This window comes from Aethalodelphis obliquidens, unplaced genomic scaffold (genome assembly GCF_003676395.1).
Source record: "Aethalodelphis obliquidens isolate GAN/ISIS:26980383/991018 unplaced genomic scaffold, ASM367639v1 scaffold2, whole genome shotgun sequence".
NCBI classification, from domain to species: domain Eukaryota; kingdom Metazoa; phylum Chordata; class Mammalia; order Artiodactyla; family Delphinidae; genus Aethalodelphis; species Aethalodelphis obliquidens.
This window is the reverse complement of record NW_020837946.1, coordinates 35,225,576-35,246,607: the sequence shown is the minus strand read 5'-3', so window position 1 is coordinate 35,246,607 and position 21,032 is coordinate 35,225,576. Positions and strand designations below refer to the sequence as shown.

The window sequence follows — 21,032 nt, the reverse complement described above, 5'->3', positions numbered from 1 at the left end:
GATTGGTTACACTATTATGATGTCAGATGGAACTCAATAATTTAGAGTAGGCTAGCATTACATCTTCATGAAGTCACTAAGTATATATATATACTTTATATATATATATCTATATATATAAATATATATATTTTATCATTTGCTAATTTGTGCTCTTACTTCAAGGCTATTTATTAATATTTGATACGTGGAGTAAGAAAACAGTATGTGTGCTTAAGCACACACATATATAAACTCAGATCAGTTAATATATGAAGTGCCTAGTTCAATTCCTGGCCTATAGTATGCCTCAATAAATGCTAGCTGTAATATTTTAAATTCTCACTAATATTCTCTCTCTCCCACAAGGTTCTTTACAGTGCCTTGCCTCACAAGCACTTAAATTTAGAATACTGGACTCTCCCCTCCCTTCCCTGTCTTTAGCATACATTTGTCCAAATCTTATTCATACACAACTGGTCACAGATTGTTGCTGGACACCTATGACTTTCCTACTGTTCACGCTGGTTTTTGAAAACCTTAAAATAGCAAATCCCATTGACTGCAAACACCGACAGCAAATGTGTATGTAACAACTAACGCCTTTCCCCCATGTGCCCTGCTCCCTGCTACCAATCAGAGATGCATTAAACTTCTTATCTAAATATATTCCCAAGAACTTAGAAATCTTTGTGTACCTACAAAGAAACTCGAGAGTATGAGAAGAGGGAGATTCCCTTCATCCAGGGCATGCAGAAAACTTCCCACAGATTTCTGTAACAGGACAGAATTACTCTAATCTTTGGGGTTGTATCTCTTTTAAGGCTCGAAGGACTAGAAAAACCTCACCTGAAAGTTGAGCTTACCGAAAGGGGAGCATGGTATACTCAAAACGCTCTACCCCGTACTAGAAGCGACCTTCGGGCAGCACCTGCTGCGCCTGTATCACAACTGCCGCCCGTCTTGCTCGGGGTTCTCAGTTCATTCCCGCTTCCTTTGCTCTCTTCAGACTCTTTCCCAGACTTCCGTTCGAACTTCCCGGCCGCGGCAGAACCCACCAATCACAAACGTCCTGCCTCAGGCCACGCCCCCTTCTCATCGCCCCCTCCGGGAACCGGAGTCGGATTTCGCGCACACCCCTCCTTCCCTTACGCACGCTGCGCGCGGACGTCGGCCTCTGACGCCGTCGTTGCCCTCGGGGTCGGCTCTCGCCCGGGTCGCTCCCGCAGACCGTTGGGCACCCGGCCCAACGTCCTCCCTCAGGCCCTCCCACACCCTAGGACCCGCTCTGGCGGCGGCGACCCATGTGGGGGTTCGGGCTCCTGCGGTCGCCGCCGCTGCTTCTCCTGCTACCGCAGCTCGGAATCGGAGTCGCAGCGTTCAGCTCTCAGGCCGGAACCATGAACCTGGGCGGCAGCAGCAGCCGCAGCGGCGCTCTCGGCTCCCCGTCAGCCGAGCGGTGCAGGCAGCAGTGCGTGCAGCTGTCCGCGGTGCCGGGAGCCGACCCGCAGCGAGGCAACGAGTTGGTCCTGCTGGCGGCGGCGGCGGTGGCGGCCGCTGGGGAGGGACTGGAACGGCGGGACCTCCCTGGGGACCTGGCGAAGGAGGAGCCGCAACCACCGCCCCAGCATCACGTACTCTATTTCCCCGGGGATGTGCAGGTAACCTGCGGCCTGCCTGGGCACCTGCTCCTTCTTCTTGTACATATGCGAATTCTCTAGATTCCTCCCTCGTAGCTGGGGCCCGGTTCCTTGCCTCGCCTGAACACACTCACACATGGCGCTAAACGGGGTGGCTCCACGAAATCCAGAACCGCCCCTTCCACGCCCTGACCCCCTCCTCATAGAGCCCTAGACAGGAGGTGTCCTTGGAGGGCTACGACTTCGAAAGAGCCAGCCGTCAGTCCAGGTTTCGAGGGGGTGGAATTGAAGACCTAGAAACGAGAAAATGTGTATTTATTCTGTAACTTGGTTTCTCAGAGGATCGGTGGGGGAGGGGGCAGGAGGCGGAGAGAGGGCTTTTAAATTAGCGTGCTGGCAGTTATTAAAAAGTAAACAGACAAAATACTAGTACTAGGGTGTGACGCTCTCAGTAACCCTAAGAAGGGGAGAATGGGTGGAAGAAAAGGGACAGGAATCGCTAAGCATGTCAATATTTTGATGCTCACCTAAATTCTGTACTTTTTTGTGTGTGATTTTATCTTTATTATTAATCTTGCGGCTGCAGGCAAATATACATGGCTATGTTGTCCTGGAAAGCTGGGCCTTAATCTAGATCTTAATCTAGAACTGCTTTGTCTAATAGGGTAGCCATTAGTTATATGAGGCTATTTAATTAAAACTAAATAGAATTAAAAATCCAGTTTCTCCGTCGCACTACCTGCATTTCAAATGCTCAGCGGCCCCTAAGGTTTTTGTGTGCTGTACTGGACAGTGCAGTTACAGAGCATTTCCACGGAACATTCCCTTCATCACAGAGTTCTCTTGGGTAGTGCTGGTATAGACAAGTAAAGCTAAAATATAGCTGAATGTGTTTCTTAAACCGTGAAATAATTAGTTTATTAAACAATTATTGTTTTTGAAATTAATGCTTTAAAAAAATATGTTTACAAACGTTGTGCCCTGAGTCAGATGATGATGAAGGTATATGTAGTTTTTTCTCTTGCCCTCCAAATAATTGACTGGTCTAGTTGACTGCTAATCAAAACTAGTATTTCGATTTAAGAGGAGGAATTTACTGTACTCAGTTGATGCTCTTTTGCTCGGTTTGGGAAATCAGCATGGCATTGCTGACAGTGACTTCCAGGGTTTTGTGGACCAGCTACTGTGTGCATCCATAATAATGATGATAATGATAACTAACTGTCATTGAACACCTACTAAATATTTTTAAAGTGTGCAAGTCAGAATATAGCACAGATCTTCAGCTGAAATCTATAAAGTGCTAAATATAGTTAGACTGATACCTCCTTTCATTTTGACATCATCCATTTCTTTAAGTAGCCTGAGATTCCATTAGCTTTTTGGACAGTGATATACTGTTGATTTATGCAGAGTATGAAGTCCTCTAAAAACCCAGGGCTTTTAGAGAAGAAATAGAGAATAATAATGCATCAAAGGCTCTGAGGCCAGATCGCCTAGTTTTAAACCCTGATTCTGCACTTTTTAGCTATGAAATATCTGGCCAATTGTTAAATCTCTCTGTGTTGCAGCCAGCTCAGCTACAAAATGGGAATAATGATGTATAGGATATCAATGAGGATTAAATATGTGAATACCCAATGAGTTACCCTCCCTTCTTATCTTTCTGATGACCTTTTTAATTATTGGGGAGTTCTGTAGCGCTCAGTTCTTGGACTTTTCCTCTGACTACCTTTACTCCCTTTGTCATCTCTTTCAGTCTTGTGGCGTTACATGCTACCTATACTCTGACGACCTTCAACATTTGTTTTCTAGCCTATTCCTGGAACTTTAGACTTGCCAGTTACATGCACTTATTTCCTTTCGGACATTTAATAGATATCTCAAACCTAAAGTCTCTGGATCTTTGTCCCTAAACTTGCTCTTCCTGTAGTCATCATCTTGTCTCTCAGTTAATGGAAACACTTCCTATTTCTTTGCTCAAGTTAGAAATCTTGAAATTATCCTTTTGTCCTCTCTTAATACATCAGCAAATAAAGTGGCTTTACCTCCTAAATGTATCTAGAAGTGATCAGAATAATCATTTAAAAACCTAAGTCAAATCATACCACACCTCTGCTCAAAACACCAGCGGCTTCCCGTGCCACTCATAGTAAAAGCCAGAGTCCTCTTGATGGCATGCAAGGCCCTTCACTCTATTTACCTTTCCCACCCTGTAGCTTTTCTTTTCTTTTTTTCTCTTTTTTGGCCACACTGCTTGGCACACAGGATCTTTGTTCCCTGACCAGGGACTGAGCCTGTGCCCCCTGCAGTGGAAGCCTGGAGTCCTCACCATTGGACTGCCAGGGAATTCCCACCCTGCTGCTTTTTTGAGTGTTTCCTTTATCTGTTTTACTCTCCACAGAAGGTTCCAGCCACACCAGCCTTCTTCATATTGCTCATGGTAGACACACTTGACCTCAAGTTTGCACGTACTGCCTGGAACAATTTTCCTGCAGATGTCTGTAAGGATTCATTAGTTCACCTATTTGAAGTCTCTGCTCAAAAGTTGCCTTCACAGTGAGGCCTTTGATGACCATCCTATTTAATAATCATACATGTGCACAGGATCCCTGTCAACTTTTCTCCTAATAAATAATTAGGATAATTCATTTTTATCCATTTCATTTACTATATTAGTTATTCATTTTGGATTTTGTCTGTCTTCCACTAGTATGATGCACGCTTCACATCTGTTTTCTTCACTGTTATATCTGCGATGCTTAGTGAGTGGCATGAAGTAGGTGTTCAGTAGATAGCTTATTGAATGAATAAACGTAAGTTCTTTTGAACAATGTATTAAGTGCTACTTGGCTATTATTATATGAAGGGCTTTTAGGCTCAGATTTCCTTCTCTTTGCACTTGATTCTTTTGAGCCTAATGTCTATTCTTATGAAATTTACCCTGTGAGATACAGCTCATCTTTTAGTGTATTGATCCTTTTAGAACCTTTATTTTCATTTATATCATATATAGATTAAATAAGCATTCTTTCTATATCTTTATTTTTAATTTGGATAAATATTGAACAGAATAGGGCCAAACAGAACTTTGTAGGATACCATTAGAAGTTTTGCCTCATGTTAACACAGATTCATTATTTGATGTTAATTGGATCTGGTTGACAGTGTAATTTTAAATGCTAATTACCATTACTTTTTTGATTTCCTTCTTGCAGTCATCTTTTATTGTATGTCCTTTTTTATTCTATGCTTGCCCTTTTATCCTTTGAATTATAGGAAAGCTGAGGCCGTAGTAATTCACTTTTCTTTAGGTACCTCCTGATGTTTTTCTTATCAGTAGTGATTTTGGAGGGGGATCAGAATTTTTTTAAGTAGGTACTGTCCAATTTTCTTGAGTTTCTTGCTTTTTAGATCCTCAGGATACAGGATTGTAGGTATTTCTTTTTTTTCTTTTTTTTTATTTTATTTTTTTTTTTTTGCGGTACGCGGGACTCTCACTGTTCTGGCTTCTCCCGTTGCGGAGCACAGGCTCTGGACGCGCAGGCCCAGCAGCCATGGCTCCCGGGCCTAGCCGCTCCGTGGCTTGTGGGATCTTCCTGGACTGGGGCACGAACCCGTGTCCCCTGCATCAGCAGGCGGACTCTCAACCACTGCACCACCAGGGAAGCCCTATTTCTAAGTGTAAGTTTACAATTTGATGAATTTCAACGAATACAATTATGTAACCATCACAATAATCATGTAATACAACATCTTGATCACCCTAAAAAGTACCCCTGTGCCCTACTTTTAGTCAATCTCTTTTCTCAGCCACAGGCAACCACTAATCTGCTTTCTTTTCAGTATAGTTTTGCCTTTTCTAGATTTTCATTAGTTAGGAGTCGTGTAGTATGTAGTCTTGTGTCTGGCTTCTTTCACTTAGCCTAATGCTTTTGAAATGCATTCTTCCTGTTTTTTCTGTCATGAAGTTTATTTCTTTTTAATGCCAAGTAGTTTTCTGTGTATGGACATACAATTTGCTTACCCATTCAGCAGTTCATGAACATTTGGGTCATTTCCAAGTTTAGCTTTTAAAAACTTTTGCTTTCCTAAACACTAGGATATATAGATGACCATGCCCTAAGTGTATGTCCTGGTGAGTAGGAAAAGACTCACTTCTCCTATGTGATTCTCCTTTGCTATTCACACTATTACCACACTCAGAATATTTCTGACAACAGATGTGTGGGTATTTCCCCCCACACCAAGCAATTCTCTGCAACACCAGCTGGGTGTCCTATAATTCAATTCAATTCTGATGCTATCTACCTGGAGTTAGTGTCAGATTCCACACGTTAAGGGCTCAGTCCCACAAGTCTTTTCCCCTCCCCACTTCAGACGCCAGTCGCCAAGTCCCAGTTTATCACCTGTACTGCTGACTGAACAGCTATAGATTGGGGTTTGCATGATCCCCCTCCTTGGGTTCAGTTAGTATGCTAGAATGGCTCACAGAACTTTGGAAAACAGTTTACATAGTGTTTACCCATTTGTTATGAAAGGATATGATAAAGGATACAGGTGAACATCCAGATGGAAGAGATGCACAGGGCAAGGTATGTGGGAAGAGGTGCAGAGCTTCCATGCTCTCTCTGAGTGCACCTCTTTCCTAGCACCTCCTGTGTTCACCAACCTGGAAGCTATCCAAGCTTGTACTTTGGGGATTTTTATGGAGGCTTCATTGCATAGGTATGATCAGTCTTTAACTTTATTTCCAGTCCCTCTCTGGAGAATGGGGAGTGGGGTTGAAAGTTCCAAACTTCTCATCATGTCTTGGTCTTTCTGGTGACCAACCCCTGTCACCCATGAAATTCCAAGGGTTTTAGGAGCTCTGTGCCAAGAACCATGGGCGCGCGCGCACACACACACACACGCTCACTCTACTATTTCACATCTGACCATATACCCTGGGGCTTCGTGTGCTATGACGAGCAGCCTTCTTAGGCTGTTCCTGTTACGGTCCTTTTAGCTTGCTTACGTGAGATGTCCACTTTATGCTCAGCGAAGATGCCCCCTTGATGCATTTTTTATGGAAGTACAGCTCGTACCCTATATAGCTCTCCTCACTCTGCTATAACAATAGTCCACCTAACTTAAGTCTTTATCATGGAGACACATGTCAAGTTTTCCTAAAAATCCTTTGTACCAGTACTTCAGTAGCAGTGTGGGATGGGCCTTTATGTTTTTGCAGGTCAGCAAGCATCTACCTGTGGAGTAACTACCCCTTAATCTCTCCAGGAGATTCTCTTGCCGCCTGCCTCACTGGGGATGAGGAAGCATGCCTCCTACCCTTTAACCCTTACAGGGAGAGTAAGTGCATTGCATTCCCAACTGGGATGAAAACTCTCTCAAAAGAAAACCCTTTCTTCCCACGTTCTTCCACCTCTTCTGTAGATTGGCCTTGTATAGTAGCCTGGGTTGCAGAACTGGTTTTGACTACCTGTTAGCAAGTCCTATGGGGATGTCTGGTGTCTCTTTCTAGAATATGGGAGTACTTATCCATTGTTCTTAGATTTGGACTTATTAGACACAAGAGTAACAGTCTTACTTTTACATTTTAATACATACACACAGTTACTTAGTATGAGCATTTTCCTACTCTGATCATGTAACCTCTGGTTAATCAAAGAAAACACCAAGTTTTTAGGTTTACCACCTCCTATGTGGTAGAGACTAAATGGAGTCATAAAATCTTATTCATTTTAGCTCATTAAATAACTATATAATATAAATAACTGTATAGTTTGTAGGAGCTCAGTTTCCTTAGCTATAAAACGATTTAGATGTTTGTGCTTTCTTGTGTATTTGGCACTTATAACTAGCTATTTAGGAATCCGTAGAATAATTCAGTGTTGGCGCTGTTCTTCCCAACTAATATTTGGGTGTCTTTATGAAGACCTGACTAATATTCCTACTTCAGACATAATAGGAATTCTACTGCATAATTCTGGAATTTCTACTAATACTACAAAACTGAGCTCATGTATTTGTGGAGCCTTCCCTGATGTCCCAAAACATAGCTCGAGTCTCCCTTTCTCTATGTCCCCTCACAGTTCTTCACATATCCCTGCTTTACAGCAGTAATCATATTGCCTTGTAATTATTTATCTCTGTCTCTCCCACTGGACTGTGTTCTTGAGGGACTGTGAACTGTGCTTAGTGACCCACAAATGCCCACTGATGAATATATGAAGAAGTGGAAGTCAAAGTTCAATAGGCAAGAATATTTCCACCTTTCAATTTGTGTTGGAAATTTGTTCCTTCCCTTTCTGATGATGCTCATGTGTGTGCACGCATGCCCACCTCTGCATGTGGGGGTAGTTCCTTTCATGTTCATCCCTCTATTCTTTACATTGGTGCCTGAATTGCAAATTCTTTCATTTTTTGGACGAAAGGGTTCTGTGCAGAAAAAGAGTGTAGATTTCTTATAGGTAGGGACAAGGGAAAGGGCCCAAATTTGTTTTCTCACTGAAATAAAAAAAAGAGATATTTATCAAAAAAAAAAAAAAAAGGATTTAGATGAGCCCTTTCAGATCCAAGCTCCTATGATAATTTTATATCTCATAAATCTGGATGTGCAGAAGGCAGTAGCAGAATCCATAAAAAAATTAAATGACGGCCTTCTGGGAATAGGTTTTTTTTAACATATATGACAAACTTAATATTAATGAGGTAAAAACTGTTAAGAAGGACTTGAGCATCCTTTTGGGAAAGTTATCAAAGGATATGAATAGAGAATTAACAAATGAAAATTGCCAATAAACATAGAAAAATGTTCAACCTGATTAGGAATAAAAATATGCAAATTAAAAGTAAGATATCATTTTATCTTAGTAGCAAAGATATTTTAAAAATTAATGCTAATAGCCAGTGTGGGTAAGGATGTGAGAAAATAAGCACTCATGTATACTTCCAGTGGAAGTATCAATTGGTATCAGTCTTTTTGATGGGAAGTCTAACAATTACACAAATCTATACTTATTGATAAGGAATCATGCCTGTAACATTTTTAAGTGAAAACTGTGTGTATAATCTTGCTGAGGGAAGAAATAAAGAATGCTCTCTTACATACATACTTGTATATGTGTATGTATACTACAGAACACTGGAATACTAGACACCAAAATTTTAATAGTGATTATTTCTAATGGTGGTTTTATGGATTGGTGGTTTTTATATCTTCCTTATACCTTTGCATGTAGACTAAATTTTTGTAGTATTACTTTTATTAGTCTTAATTTTTTTAATAGAAAAATGTGTATATTGCTAAAAATTCATTTTATTTAAGGTTGTACATTGAAAAATAAGTCTCCTTTTCATCCCTTTGGATGACTGGAGGCAGTCTCCGATTTCCCTTCCCTAAGGCTAACCATTGTTACTGATTTATATGTCCTTGCAGAGACATTCTATGCTGAGGCAAACTTTTTTTTTTAAACACAAATGATAGCTCAGCATTCAGGGGGTTTTTTAGCCCTTATTTTACAACCTGTATTTTACAACCCGTGTGAGTGCTCATAGAACTGAAGCAGGAATAAATGTCCTTAGACAGATTTATTTATGCATGTGTGCAAGTATATCCCTGAGATAAACTCCTAGAAGTAGAATTACTAGGTCAAAAGAGAGGTGCATTTAAAAATGTTTGCTATATGATTGTTAGAAATAAGGAAAAAGTACAGTTCTATTTCCTTTCTCTCACACCCTATACCCAGTCCATTAGCAAATGCTGTTGACTCTACCTTCAAAATCTATACAGAATCTGACCAGTTCTTACCACCTTTGCTTCTACTGCCACTGTGGTTCGAGCCACCTTCTCTCATTGGGGTTATACTTAAGTAGCCTCCTACTGGTCTCCCTGCTTCAAACTGTTGCCCCTTTGCACACAGGAGTCAGAGTAATCCTTCCAAACAGATTATATCAGCCATCTACTCCACACCCTATCAGAGCAAAGGCCAGAGTCCTCAGGGTATCTTACGAGGCATGATCAGCACCTCCCCTCTTCACCAGCAATCTCTGTGACCCTCTTAGTGGTCACTTTTGCTCCTTCTTCACTTCACTGGAGGTACACTGGTCTCACTGGTGTATCTTGGTTACACCAACGATGGCTCCACTTCAGGTCATTTTGCAGTTCCTTATGACTGAAATAATCATGACTCAATCCCTCAGCTCCTTCAGGCCCTTCTCAGCTATTGTCTTATTGGAGACTACCCTGTGTTTAAATAATAATCTTCCACCCACTCCAAAACTTTACGCTCCTTATCACCCTTATCACGTATAACGTCTTGTGCTGTCCAGCCACTAGCTACTTGTAGCTATTGACCGCTTGAAATTTAGTGTGATCAAAGAACTAAATTTTAAATTGTATTTAACTTTAAATCTAAAAACTGATAGTTCAGTTCCTGGAAAACTTTTAAGTGTGTTTGAGCAACTTGGGTATGTGAATCTACTTTTGCAACTGTAAATCTTATGAAATCTAAATTCAGATCAAGTATTTCCGATGAAAATTTAGCACCCAAATTGAGATGTGTTGTAAGTGTAAAATATACACTAGATTTCAAAAACTTAGAAAGAAAAAGAAATGTAATAATCTCGGTATTTTTTATGTTGGTTACATGTTAAAATGATAATATATTAGATGTATTGGGCTTAATAAAATGTATTATTAAAAATAATTTTGGGACTTCCCTGGCGGTCCAGTGGTTAAGACTCCATGCTTCCACTACAGGGGGCATGGGTTCAATCCCTGGTCAGAGAACTAATAAGATCCTGCATGCTGCAGGGCGTGGCCAAAAAAAAAAATTTTTTTTTCACCTGTTAACTTTCTACTTTTTTTTTAACGTAGCTGCTAGAAAATTGTACATGTGGCTCATGTTATATTTCTGTTGGAGGGTGCTGCTCTATTAACTCATGGAGTTATTATGTATCTCTGTACTAGAATGTGCACTCTTTGTGGGCAGGGGTTTCATCTCTTCTGATCCATGACTGTTCAGTACATATCCAATAAATTTTATAGAATAAATGAAATAAATTTGAATGAATTTCCCTTTTTTAAGGATATTATGAATAAAAATTGAAAGGAAAACAAAACTTACATGTACGTCTTAGAACATAAACAAAAAGTTATTAATATATATAGAATACTTATAAATAAACCAAATAAAAAAAGGCAAAAGATATGAACAGGCACAAGTAGAAATCCAGATGGCTAATAAATATATGAACAAAATTTCAACTTCATTTAAATTTTTAATAAATTCAAATTAGAATAAGTTATCCTGTGCCAATGAAATTTAACAAAGATAAAAGAAAAATTATACATACTTCTCTGGAAGACAGTATTGTAGTCTATATAGTCAACCTTAAATTATGAATATTCTTTGACCTAGTTTTTCCACATCTGGGAATTTATTTTTAAGGATGTAATCACAGGTGTACATGAAGATTTTTCTATAATGTTCATTGCAGCTTTGTAATACTAAAATTGAAATTAAACATAGCATTCAGGTTGCTAGAGTAATCCAAAGAGGGAGGAGTTCAGAATAGCAGCTTTAATAGGAAAATATTTTAGAATTCTGTGTTGGTCAAAAAATCTGTCTAAGAAACCAAATTTTTATTTTCAGTTAATGTCTTAGGAATAATAGATCATATGTATACTAAATAAAATCCATTTAAAAATCTATAATCATTCTAAAGTGTTTTCTTATTAAAATTTCTACTGTGCTATTTAGCTTTATCTTATAACCCTGTGTTTGATGGATTTGAGGCTTAAACTGAAGAAGTGATTTGTTTAAAATCTTAAAGCCAGAAGGTAATAGATTTATAGTTTTCATTTCTAGTACATTAACCATAGGTCATTATAACATCCCTACTTCCTCCCCAATAAAAATGGGAAACTAATTTTGTGGAAATAATTTTACGTAACTGTATATTTAATATTTGTTTTATCTTTCTTACCTTTCAGAATTACCATGAAATTATGACTCGTCATCCTGAGAATTATCAGTGGGAAAACTGGAGTCTAGAAAATGTTGCCACCATTTTAGCCCACCGGTTCCCCAATAGTTATATTTGGGTGATAAAGTGTTCCCGAATGCATTTGCACAAATTCAGCTGCTATGACAATTTTGTGAAAAGCAATATGTTTGGTGCTCCAGAACACAATACTGACTTTGGAGCTTTTAAGCATCTTTATACGTTATTAGTTAATGCTTTTAACTTAAGTCAGAAGAGTTTGCTACCAAAGAAGAATGTGAAAGATTTGAATAAGGACGCCAAAGCATCTAATTGTAGATCCAGTTCTTCTCATACTACTAATGGTTGCCGGGGAGACAAAGAGAGGACCTGTGAAAAATTTGATGAGTCTGCCATGAGTTTTTATCCACCATCACTAAATGGTGCTTCTTTTACTTTGATTGGATTCAGTAAAGGTTGTGTTGTTTTGAATCAGTTGCTTTTTGAATTGAAAGAAGCCAAGAAAGACAAGAACATTGATGCTTTTATCAAAAGCATAAAAACAATGTACTGGCTGGATGGCGGTCATTCTGGGGGAAGCAATACTTGGATTACTTATCCAGAAGTCTTGAAAGAATTTGCACAAACAGGGATTATTGTTCACACCCATGTAACACCTTACCAAGTACATGATCCAATGAGATCTTGGATTGGAAAGGAGCACAAGAAATTTGTTCAGATACTTGGAGATTTTGGTATGCAGGTGACTAGCCAAATTCATTTTGCAAACGAAGCTCCTTCCATAGAGAATCACTTCAGGGTTCATGAAGTATTTTGAGACTGCAGTATTATTAATGCAGAAGAGCAGAAGCACTTTGTGCTATAAATTCAGATAATGAGATGTAATTCATAGAATCATTGTCAGGTTTTTCTTTGGTGGGGAGTGGGGGGAAGGAAGCACACATTCCTAAACTATGAGTGTAACGTGCAGTAGTGTTCCTTGCTTGTGAACGTGGATAGTTTTTAATTGGGACTGGGTTAGAATTAGTTTATTTGAAATCCAGAAGGTGGTTTGTGATAATCCTACAGGGAGATATAAGACCCTTAAGAATGAAAGTTATAATATAGTCCTTATAAAAGGCAATTAAGATGGTGATTGTTGGAAATAGTTTATTTTCTGAGTAATGTTTAAAACCAATTTTGGTGATACTTTAAGGGTAATTAGGTATTTTGGCACTGAAAACTTTTGAGTGGAAACACTGTTTCTCTTCAAACAAAGTGAAGGCACACTGATGTTTTCCATCAATTTGCAATAACTAGACCCTGCCCCTTATGTTTATAAACTTATGGTGTCATTCTTCAGTGTGCCATCAAGTGTTTTTTCTTAAGAGTCAAAATGTATTTGTTTCCACATATCTAAGAATGTGCAGTAGTGTAAAGTTAGTTTTTAAAATCCTACACTTAAGCACTGTGGCTTAATTTTTAATTGGCAACTTTTGGATAAGACATTTTGGAGTTTCTTGCATTTTGGCAAAAAACCAGTTCTTTTGGAAAATTGTTTGAAATTGAACATAATTATGTATACTGGGTAAAAATACAGTACAGATTTTAAATTGTTTCATCCTATCATCTCTTGAAAGAGAGCAACTTAGGTAAAATATAATACTCTATTTGGTAGTGCCCTATTGAAAAGGAGACAGATTCTATAGAACTAAGTCACTATTTCTCCTGAAGCATGATTTTGTCTGCCCAAAGAAAGCATCTCTCCTTGGCCAAAATGTAAAACTATATTGCTATATGAAAAGTTGAAAGAGAAAGTTTGAAGACACAAATGATTTAATTTTGGCTCAGAGACTGAATTTGCTTAACACTGCTACATAATTTGGGTGAGGTTTCCTTCTGCCCATTTTTCTTGACCTAGATAAATACATTTTGAGAAACCAAGATCTAATGAATATCAACTAACATTGAAAGATTACAATAAAAGGCTAGTGGTCTTTTTAAAAATTGTTTATTAATAATTAGCTTTTGCAGGTCATGAAATAATTAAGCAGGGAAGTAACATGCTGCTTTCAGACTGAAAAAGAAAAAAAGACTGAAGCTTAATATCAATAACCCAGAGGGTCTAAATATATAAAACAATAGTTTAAAATGTTAATTTCTTGGTTTCGTCTCAGAATTATATTTTAATGACTCTATGAATATATTCCAAATATTCAGAAACTTATAAGAAAGGATTTTTACTTACCAGATGCTTAAATTGTATGAACTTCAGAATAGTATCTTTCAGTGTTTTTTTCCTTAAGGATGAAGTACAGTAGTTTTATATTGCTTTGGTTTCTTTTAAATACCTGCTGTTTCTTTTGAGACCCAAAATTCCCAACAAGGAAACAAGTCAGCCTAATTCTAACGTTTGACTTATTACCTTGTCTTAAAGCACCATTATTGATTGGATGGCTTCTTTCAATACGTTTAATAATCCTTGGTTAAATTTATGTGTATCTAATGTAACATAGCTAAGTTACTGAGTACTTTAATGAGGGGGGGAAGGAAAGGCATTTATTTCTACAGGATTAACTAAAATGGAAAACGTATGACTTTTAGCAGAAAGATTCATTTAAAAATCTGAGATATTTAAAATATGGTCCTTGTAGCTATCCAGTCATGTAAATGCTTAATTGTAATTGTTATATGTTGAATGGATATTAAGAATAACTGTCTGGGACACCTGGAATTGCCATTGCATCAAAATGAGACAGTGTTGAGAACTGAAAATATTTTCTTTAATGAAAATATATTCAAGTTGATCCATATTCAAATATTTGTTTAATACTTAAAATTTGTTCTTTCTCCACATTTGTTTAAAACTATTATAAATGTTAGTGTATCCTTTGGATTGTGCCTTTGTGTTTGTGTCATGAAAGAGTCAACTGAGAAAAGTAGTCAAACAAACAAATAATGTGAAAGTTGTTACCGCCACAGCATGAATGTACAGTTGTATTAAATTTAATCCACAGAAGTCTGTTTGGATGTGCTGTTTGTTACTAGATTTGTTAAAACTTTAGATCGTTATTTGGAAGGAAGCGATTTCTCTCCACTTTGCCAGTTTGGGTTTGTGTGTGTTTTCATTAACCTCCATGTTTTTTTATACAGGCAACTTTGAACCTTTCCTATAAAAATACATCTCTTCTTTTCCTTTAAATTGCTCCACAGAAAATAGCATCATTTCCTTCTGTTGGATTTCCTAGACAACAAAATCTCTCGAAAATAAGTAAGTTCTTCCTTTTCTACGCTAATCATCTGTATTCCTTTAGCTGTCATCAAGAGACTTGGTTAGAATATGGTGTGATCTGTTTTTCATTTCATTCATGCAATATCTAAGCCCCACCAAGGGCAAAGAAGGTCTAGGCACTGAGGATACAGTACAGACAAAACAGTTCCAGCATGTGAGGATGGAAATGTGTAATAGCCTAAGGCTTAAGAGGAAAAATATGAAACAAAAAGGTATTATTCTTAAAAGAGCTATTCTGTTACACTTCATTTAAGGGCTTTTAAGAGAAACATGCTTTAGAGGGTAAGATATTCATGTAGATAGACATCTGCGAATTCAGGTTGCTCTTTACAAAGGCAGAGAGGCCAAGCAGCTCTTAGTGGTAGAGACAGGCAGTCACTTAGGATGGCCATTTTAGTATCCTATTTAATGGAACTTGAAAAAATACAATATAACTTAGGTGTATTTAAGACATCCAAACACCCATGGCCTGTATGCTTGAAAAAAGACTGTAAGGTAACACCAGAGATATGTGGGTGACTACCAATCATCTATGTTAGTTCCTCCTGACTATATCTGCTTTTTAGCACTGGGGGAAGGAGTCATAGCAGCACAGTTCCAACTCCATCCAGACGTGCATTCCTGCTTCCTGCATTTTTTGGTGGGGGTCAACTTCTTAGATTAAGCTTTGATGTCTGATGGCAACATCAGATGGGTACGAAAAGCCTCATTGGGCTTCCCTGGTGGCGTAGTGGTTGAGAGTCCGCCTGCCGATGCAGGGGACACGGGTTCATGCCCCGGTCCGGGAAGATCCCACATGCCGCGGAGTGGCTGGGCCCGTGAGCCGTGGCTGCTGGGCCTGCGCGTCTGGAGCCTGTGCTCCACAATGGGAGAGGCCACAACAGTGAGAGGCCCACGTACCGCAAAAAAAAAAAAAAAAAAGAAAAGCCTCATTACTAAGGTTCTTTCCAAATGTTCACATAGCTGCTGTTCAAAAGGATAGAAAATAAGCCATGTTGACCTTGTTTCCCTTGTTTTGATATTTCATCGAAGTGACAAGTTTGAAATTACTGAATAAATAGAATTCAGATGTAATTATGTACCAAGAAAAATACTGTTAATGTTTGTGAGGAGAAAATAATTACAATCTTCGCATGTATTTTTAAAATTTATTTTGAAAGAATAATATATACCAGGGCAAAAAAAAAAATCAGATAATAACTGCAAATTCCAGTCTTCCCATCTACTTGTCTAACCTCAGAGGCAGTCACTATCACTGGTTTCTCATGTATCCTTGCAGAGATAATTCTATGCATATACAAATAAATGTTTATTTACAGCATACCTTTTACACAAATGGCATCGTACTGTACTCATAGTTTCAAACCTTTTTCTCATTTAATTACCTTGGGAAAATACCTTGCCAGTACATACATATACCTGTCTCATTCTTTGACTGCATGCTATTCCATTTTTATATTACACTCTGCTGTCTACCTGTTCATTAGTCTTACTTTGTATCTCTTGTCTGTGTAGCAAGCAGCACATTGAGTTGTTTTGCTGGCAGAGGAAAAAAATTCCTTTGTGGCCCTGAACTGTAACCAGAGAATAACTATATAATGTATCCCTAAGTATCTGAGATGAGCTGCACCTAAGGGTAAGAATGGAGAGTTACTAATCTGGGCACCACAACTATAATTTCAAGTTTCTATCACCCAGCTGTGTCAGCCTCGACAGTCATTTAAGCAATCTGGATTGACTAGATGATTTCTAAGATCCCTTTCAGCAACAAAATTCTGAGATTTGGAATTCCTGACAAGTTGCAGCTAACATGCTGTGTACTATTTTATATATGAAAAACATCTCATTTGGTCTCAGCCAGGTAGGCAAAAAGATTAAAATATTTTGCATTTAAAATAAAAGACCCTAGGGGACTTCCCTGGCAGTCCAGTGGTTAAGACTGCGATTCCAATGCAGGGGGCAGGCATGGGTTCAGGCCCTGGTCAAGGAACCAGGATTCCACATTCCTCCCAAAGGATTCATCAGTATTGCAGATATTATAATGTTGCAACAGGAACTACCTCAAATCTCTCAGCAAAGGAATATTAAATGGAAGCTAGCACCAGCCATCAACCATGTTCCTGCCCTTCAGCTATCTCCTTTATTTCTGTAGCAATCCTATAAAGTTCAAGTTTTATTTTAAAGATGAGGAAAGTAAGCTTCTTAGGAGATTAACTTGCCTAAAGTCCAGTTTACTTTCCAAATAAACTGAATTAAAATGAATATTCGTTAGGCAAATTGTAATCTCAGCTTCCTAGTTTTCCACATGACCCTGGACATACATATTTTGCACTGATTCTCTTACTGGTTAAAAAAAAAGGGGTTTATTAAAGAGCTGACTCTAAATACTATTCCAACTAAAAGGGGTTTTGCTGTTTTTTTTTTCTTCCCAAAGAAAATCATTAAAGAAGTTCTTTGCTTAACCTAAGAAATAATAAAAATCAAAATCTAATAATTAGATATAAAACAATTTTTTTGACAGACTTCTTTTGTTGACCTGAGTAACTTCATTCTCTCTTCCCAAAGATGCCTGTTAAGTTGAGAACAATTTTTTTATATACTTTTCCTTTCTTATTTGTTGTAATTTGCCTTTCATACCTGAAATTAATCCAACTCCAAACACGGTATGAGTGGATAAATTATTTTTAAAAGAAAGTTTTCTCCATAATTAAACTGCACTAAATCGATGTACTCAGATTGCTTTAGATGGGCACATTTGTATTCAGTAAATATATATGGGCTTTCTTCAATGACACTGCAATAAAATTACTAGGTGCAAAACTAAGAATGGCATAGATCCACATACAATCGCTGATTGTCTTCAATAATGATGTTATTGGTATCTCTCATGTATTCATTCTTAAAAGAAATTTTTTTTAAAAAAGGGGGATAGGCAGAAAACATCTACTGGGGAAAACTTGAATTAGGTTAAAGTTTAGCCATAGGTATAAATTAAAACTGATTTGAATATTTTCTGACATTCAAAAACTGAAAAGGGCAGGCCTAACTTACTGGGTACCAAGAAAACCAGGATCAGATTAAACACTTGCTTTGGACAAATCACAAAACTAATAGTCCAAATCACTATCATCTAATCCAGTTGTTCTCAATCCTAATTATGCATCAAAACAATCTATGAGTTCTATTAAATAGATACCTATGCCAAACCCTAAAAACACTGAATCAGAGTCTACAAAGATGGGGCCTAGGCATCTGTATGTTATAAAAAGCTCAAAAGATTAATGTAGTACATATTGTTCGTTGCCCATGTTTTTTCCTTATCTGGATTCTGATTCTAAAAATTATCCATTCTACCTCATGTGTCTCAGGGGCAGCGGATTCTACTTCCAGCTCCAGTAGCTCCAACTGACCTAAGAGTTATTCCATATCCTTTACCAGTGACTGGCTCAGGGATGGACAGGTCTAAGCCACTTTAGATCAATGAGACCCAAGCATCTGGCGGCAAATTCTGGGAAAGCTTTGCATGTTAAGAGGGCCCCTGGAATCCCCTGATTCCTCCACTTCATGTAAATGAACATGCACCCAGCCCCAACTGCTACTGGCAGCCATCCCATGACCACGAGGGAAGCCAGCACTAGTATGATGCCAATGCTGTAGTTGAAAACGGAAGAAAAAAACCCCCAAAGTTTCCTGGTGACCCTTCTGAATCACTGGAATAGAAATACTGAAGCCCTTTCTATCAGTAGACTTCATGTATAATGATTCAATACATTTTCTTATTGTTTAGGTCATTTTAAGTTGGATTTTTAGTTATTTGCACCTGAAAGCTAAAGAGCTGTCCCACTGCAGCACTTTTTCAACCATAACAATCTGTATTAAGTAGAAACCACACAAACATGCCTTCATACTTCTTTAATCTGTAAATCTGAGATTGATTTATCTTTCCTATTTTAACAAAGGATAAATCTTTAAAAAAATAATTTACATCTTGTTATACTTCTCCAGTATTTGAGTTGAACCGTATTTAAAAGTTTATGCTCACTGCATTCACTTCAATATTTATTCAAAGTTTTTGCTATAGGCTTTGTCTTGAATGTGCAAGACCATTCGCCGTGCATAGAAGTCCCTGTATTCCTCTGGTAATTCAGCCAGGGTTTTTAAGGCTCTGTCCAAAATTTGTGCAGCTCTTGATGCTGCTGTAGGATCTTTGTTTCCATAGGTATCCGTTTTATCATAGCATTCAGATGGAAGATGCTTCCAAAAGACGTTCACTCCCACTCCAAACTCTTCAGATATTACATTATGGAACCATAAAGCTGGAGAAGTTTTAAAAAAAAAAAGTTAAAAATAAAAGCTACAGTTAAAAAAAAAAAACCAAAATGTCAGTGAAATATCACGAATTGCATTATAGCCAATGCAAGAAATAATTCTTGTAACTAGATCCCTTCGTTAGCACACTCCCAGCTTTTAACAGAATCATTTTAACTTTTATGAATTGCCAACCAATTTAAAGTGTCAATAGCACAACCCTACGTTTAAAACCTTTGGAAGTAGCAAATTTTCCTTTTAACTTGAAAGACATAATAAAGTTATATTTGTTTTGTAGTTCTGTAATTTGGGGCTGTGTTTTGTGTTACTTGTTTACACTTCCTGAGTCACACAACCACATCAAAAGTGTTCATTTTTTATACACAGAACATTTCAATTATTTGAGGAGTATCTTTGACCTTTTCTGACTCAGTACAGTACTTTTGTTCTCAAAGACTTCCTGTACAAGCTGCATTTGGTTTTCTAACTTGCTTGAATCTGCATTCACTGTAGCCTCCTCAGTTTTACATTTCTAATGCAATTATAATCGTCTTATATTTCTTTCAGCTCCTTTATAATAAGTATATAAAACTAAAGCAAATATTTTGGTTGTGGAGAGGATGAGTAAACTTTTATCATATAGCTAATTAATATTTTACTTCCACTAGAAAGCTTACTTCTTTGTTTTCAATTGAGTCTAAATATTTTCAAAACACAGGTGCTACAGAAATACTAAAGCAACACTACAATATAATAAAGATGAAATACTAGTCACATCCAAAAAAAGTTTAATCCTGTGGAAAGGAGAAAGGAAGATTTATAAGAAGCTAAATTTTAGAAACAAACTCATTCTGAGTGCTCTAGGAGAAACAAAAGCTTAAAATATTTTGATTTACAAAACTAGGTTCCAAACATGGTTTTAATCTTAACTACTCTTTCTTTCAGAACCTTTTTTTCCATATTCAATGTAACAGGAAAAAAAGGTAACTATTCTGTTAAATTTACATCCGAAGATGGGACTTTTGCTCTTACTTCAAAATATATGCAAATGTTCAGTATTTCTGTTTTGTTTTTTTTCTTCTTTTAAAGTTGTATACAGAATAAGGGAGAACTGCATCACCCTTAACCATGCTCTCAAGACACAAAACCCCAAAATTTAAGTAATGGCAATGGATTTAAAAAATATGTGCTGGTTGTAGCAATCCCACTACTGGGCATATACCCTGAGAAAACCATAATTCAGAAAGAGTCATGTACCACAATGTTCACTGCAGCACTATTTACAATAGCCAGGACATGGAAGCAACCTAAGTGTCCATTGACAGATGAACAGATAAAGAAGATGTGGCACATATATACAATGGAATATTACTCAGCCATAAAAAGAAAAGAAATTTGAGTTATTTGTAGTGAGGTGGATGGACCTAGAGTCTGTCATACAGAGTGAAGTTAAGTCAGAAAGAAAAAAACAAATTATGCTAACACATATATATGGAATCTAAAAAAAAAAAAAGTTCTGATGAACAGGACAGGAATAAAGACACAGATGTAGAGAATGGACTTGAGGACACGGGGAGGGGGAAGGGTAAGCTGGGACGAAGTGAGAGTGGCATGGACATATATACACTACCAAGTGTAAAATAGATAGCTAGTGGGAAGCAGCCACATAGCACAGGGAGATCAGCTCGGTGCTTTGTGTCCACCTAGAGGGGTGGGATAGGGAGGGTGGGAGGGAGACGCAAGGGGGAGGAGAAATGGGGATATATGTATATGTATAGCTGATTCACTTTGTTATACAGTAGGAACTAACGCACCATTGTAAAGCA

General features: G+C 37.8%; 3 protein-coding genes across 11 annotated transcripts in view; 1 reads left to right on the top strand and 2 right to left on the bottom strand.

Annotated features, from left to right (window-relative positions):
- The window catches only part of FTCDNL1 (formiminotransferase cyclodeaminase N-terminal like), a 93,658-nt gene extending 92,403 nt beyond the window's left edge, over positions 1–1,255 (bottom strand). For 5 of the 7 annotated variants that reach the window (XR_003436757.1, XM_027124878.1, XM_027124912.1 and 2 more), the window contains exon 1: positions 829–1,155. The gene's annotated coding sequence lies outside the window, so the exon portion shown is untranslated. Of the gene's footprint in view, positions 1–828 lie in introns of all 7 variants that reach the window. The other 2 variants (XR_003436756.1, XM_027124884.1) reach the window with 2 other exon arrangements.
- Positions 1,256–1,257: 2 nt separating this feature from the next.
- On the top strand, positions 1,258–14,625 carry CUNH2orf69 (chromosome unknown C2orf69 homolog). The gene is made up of 2 exons (XM_027124863.1): positions 1,258–1,640; positions 11,617–14,625. The coding sequence occupies exons 1-2, from the start codon at positions 1,284–1,286 to the stop codon at positions 12,442–12,444; spliced, it is 1,185 nt and encodes a 394-aa protein (XP_026980664.1). The 5' UTR covers positions 1,258–1,283; the 3' UTR covers positions 12,445–14,625.
- A 4,170-nt stretch (positions 14,626–18,795) lies between these two features.
- Positions 18,796–21,032, bottom strand: part of TYW5 (tRNA-yW synthesizing protein 5) — an 18,332-nt gene continuing 16,095 nt past the window's right edge. For all 3 annotated transcript variants that reach the window (XM_027124808.1, XM_027124801.1, XM_027124818.1), the window contains one exon: positions 18,796–19,214. In XM_027124808.1, the coding sequence (XP_026980609.1) occupies positions 18,958–19,214 (257 nt within the window). In that variant the 3' untranslated portion in view covers positions 18,796–18,957. The remainder of the gene's footprint in view (positions 19,215–21,032) is intronic.

Excerpts from the sequence above, each read along its gene's own strand:
- CUNH2orf69 (XM_027124863.1), top strand. The coding sequence starts at position 1,284 with ATGTGGGGGTTCGGGCTCCTGCGGTCGCCGCCGCTGCTTCTCCTGCTA. Across the intron at positions 1,641-11,616 it reads ATTTCCCCGGGGATGTGCAG|AATTACCATGAAATTATGAC; the intron begins GTAACCTGCGGC and ends CTTACCTTTCAG.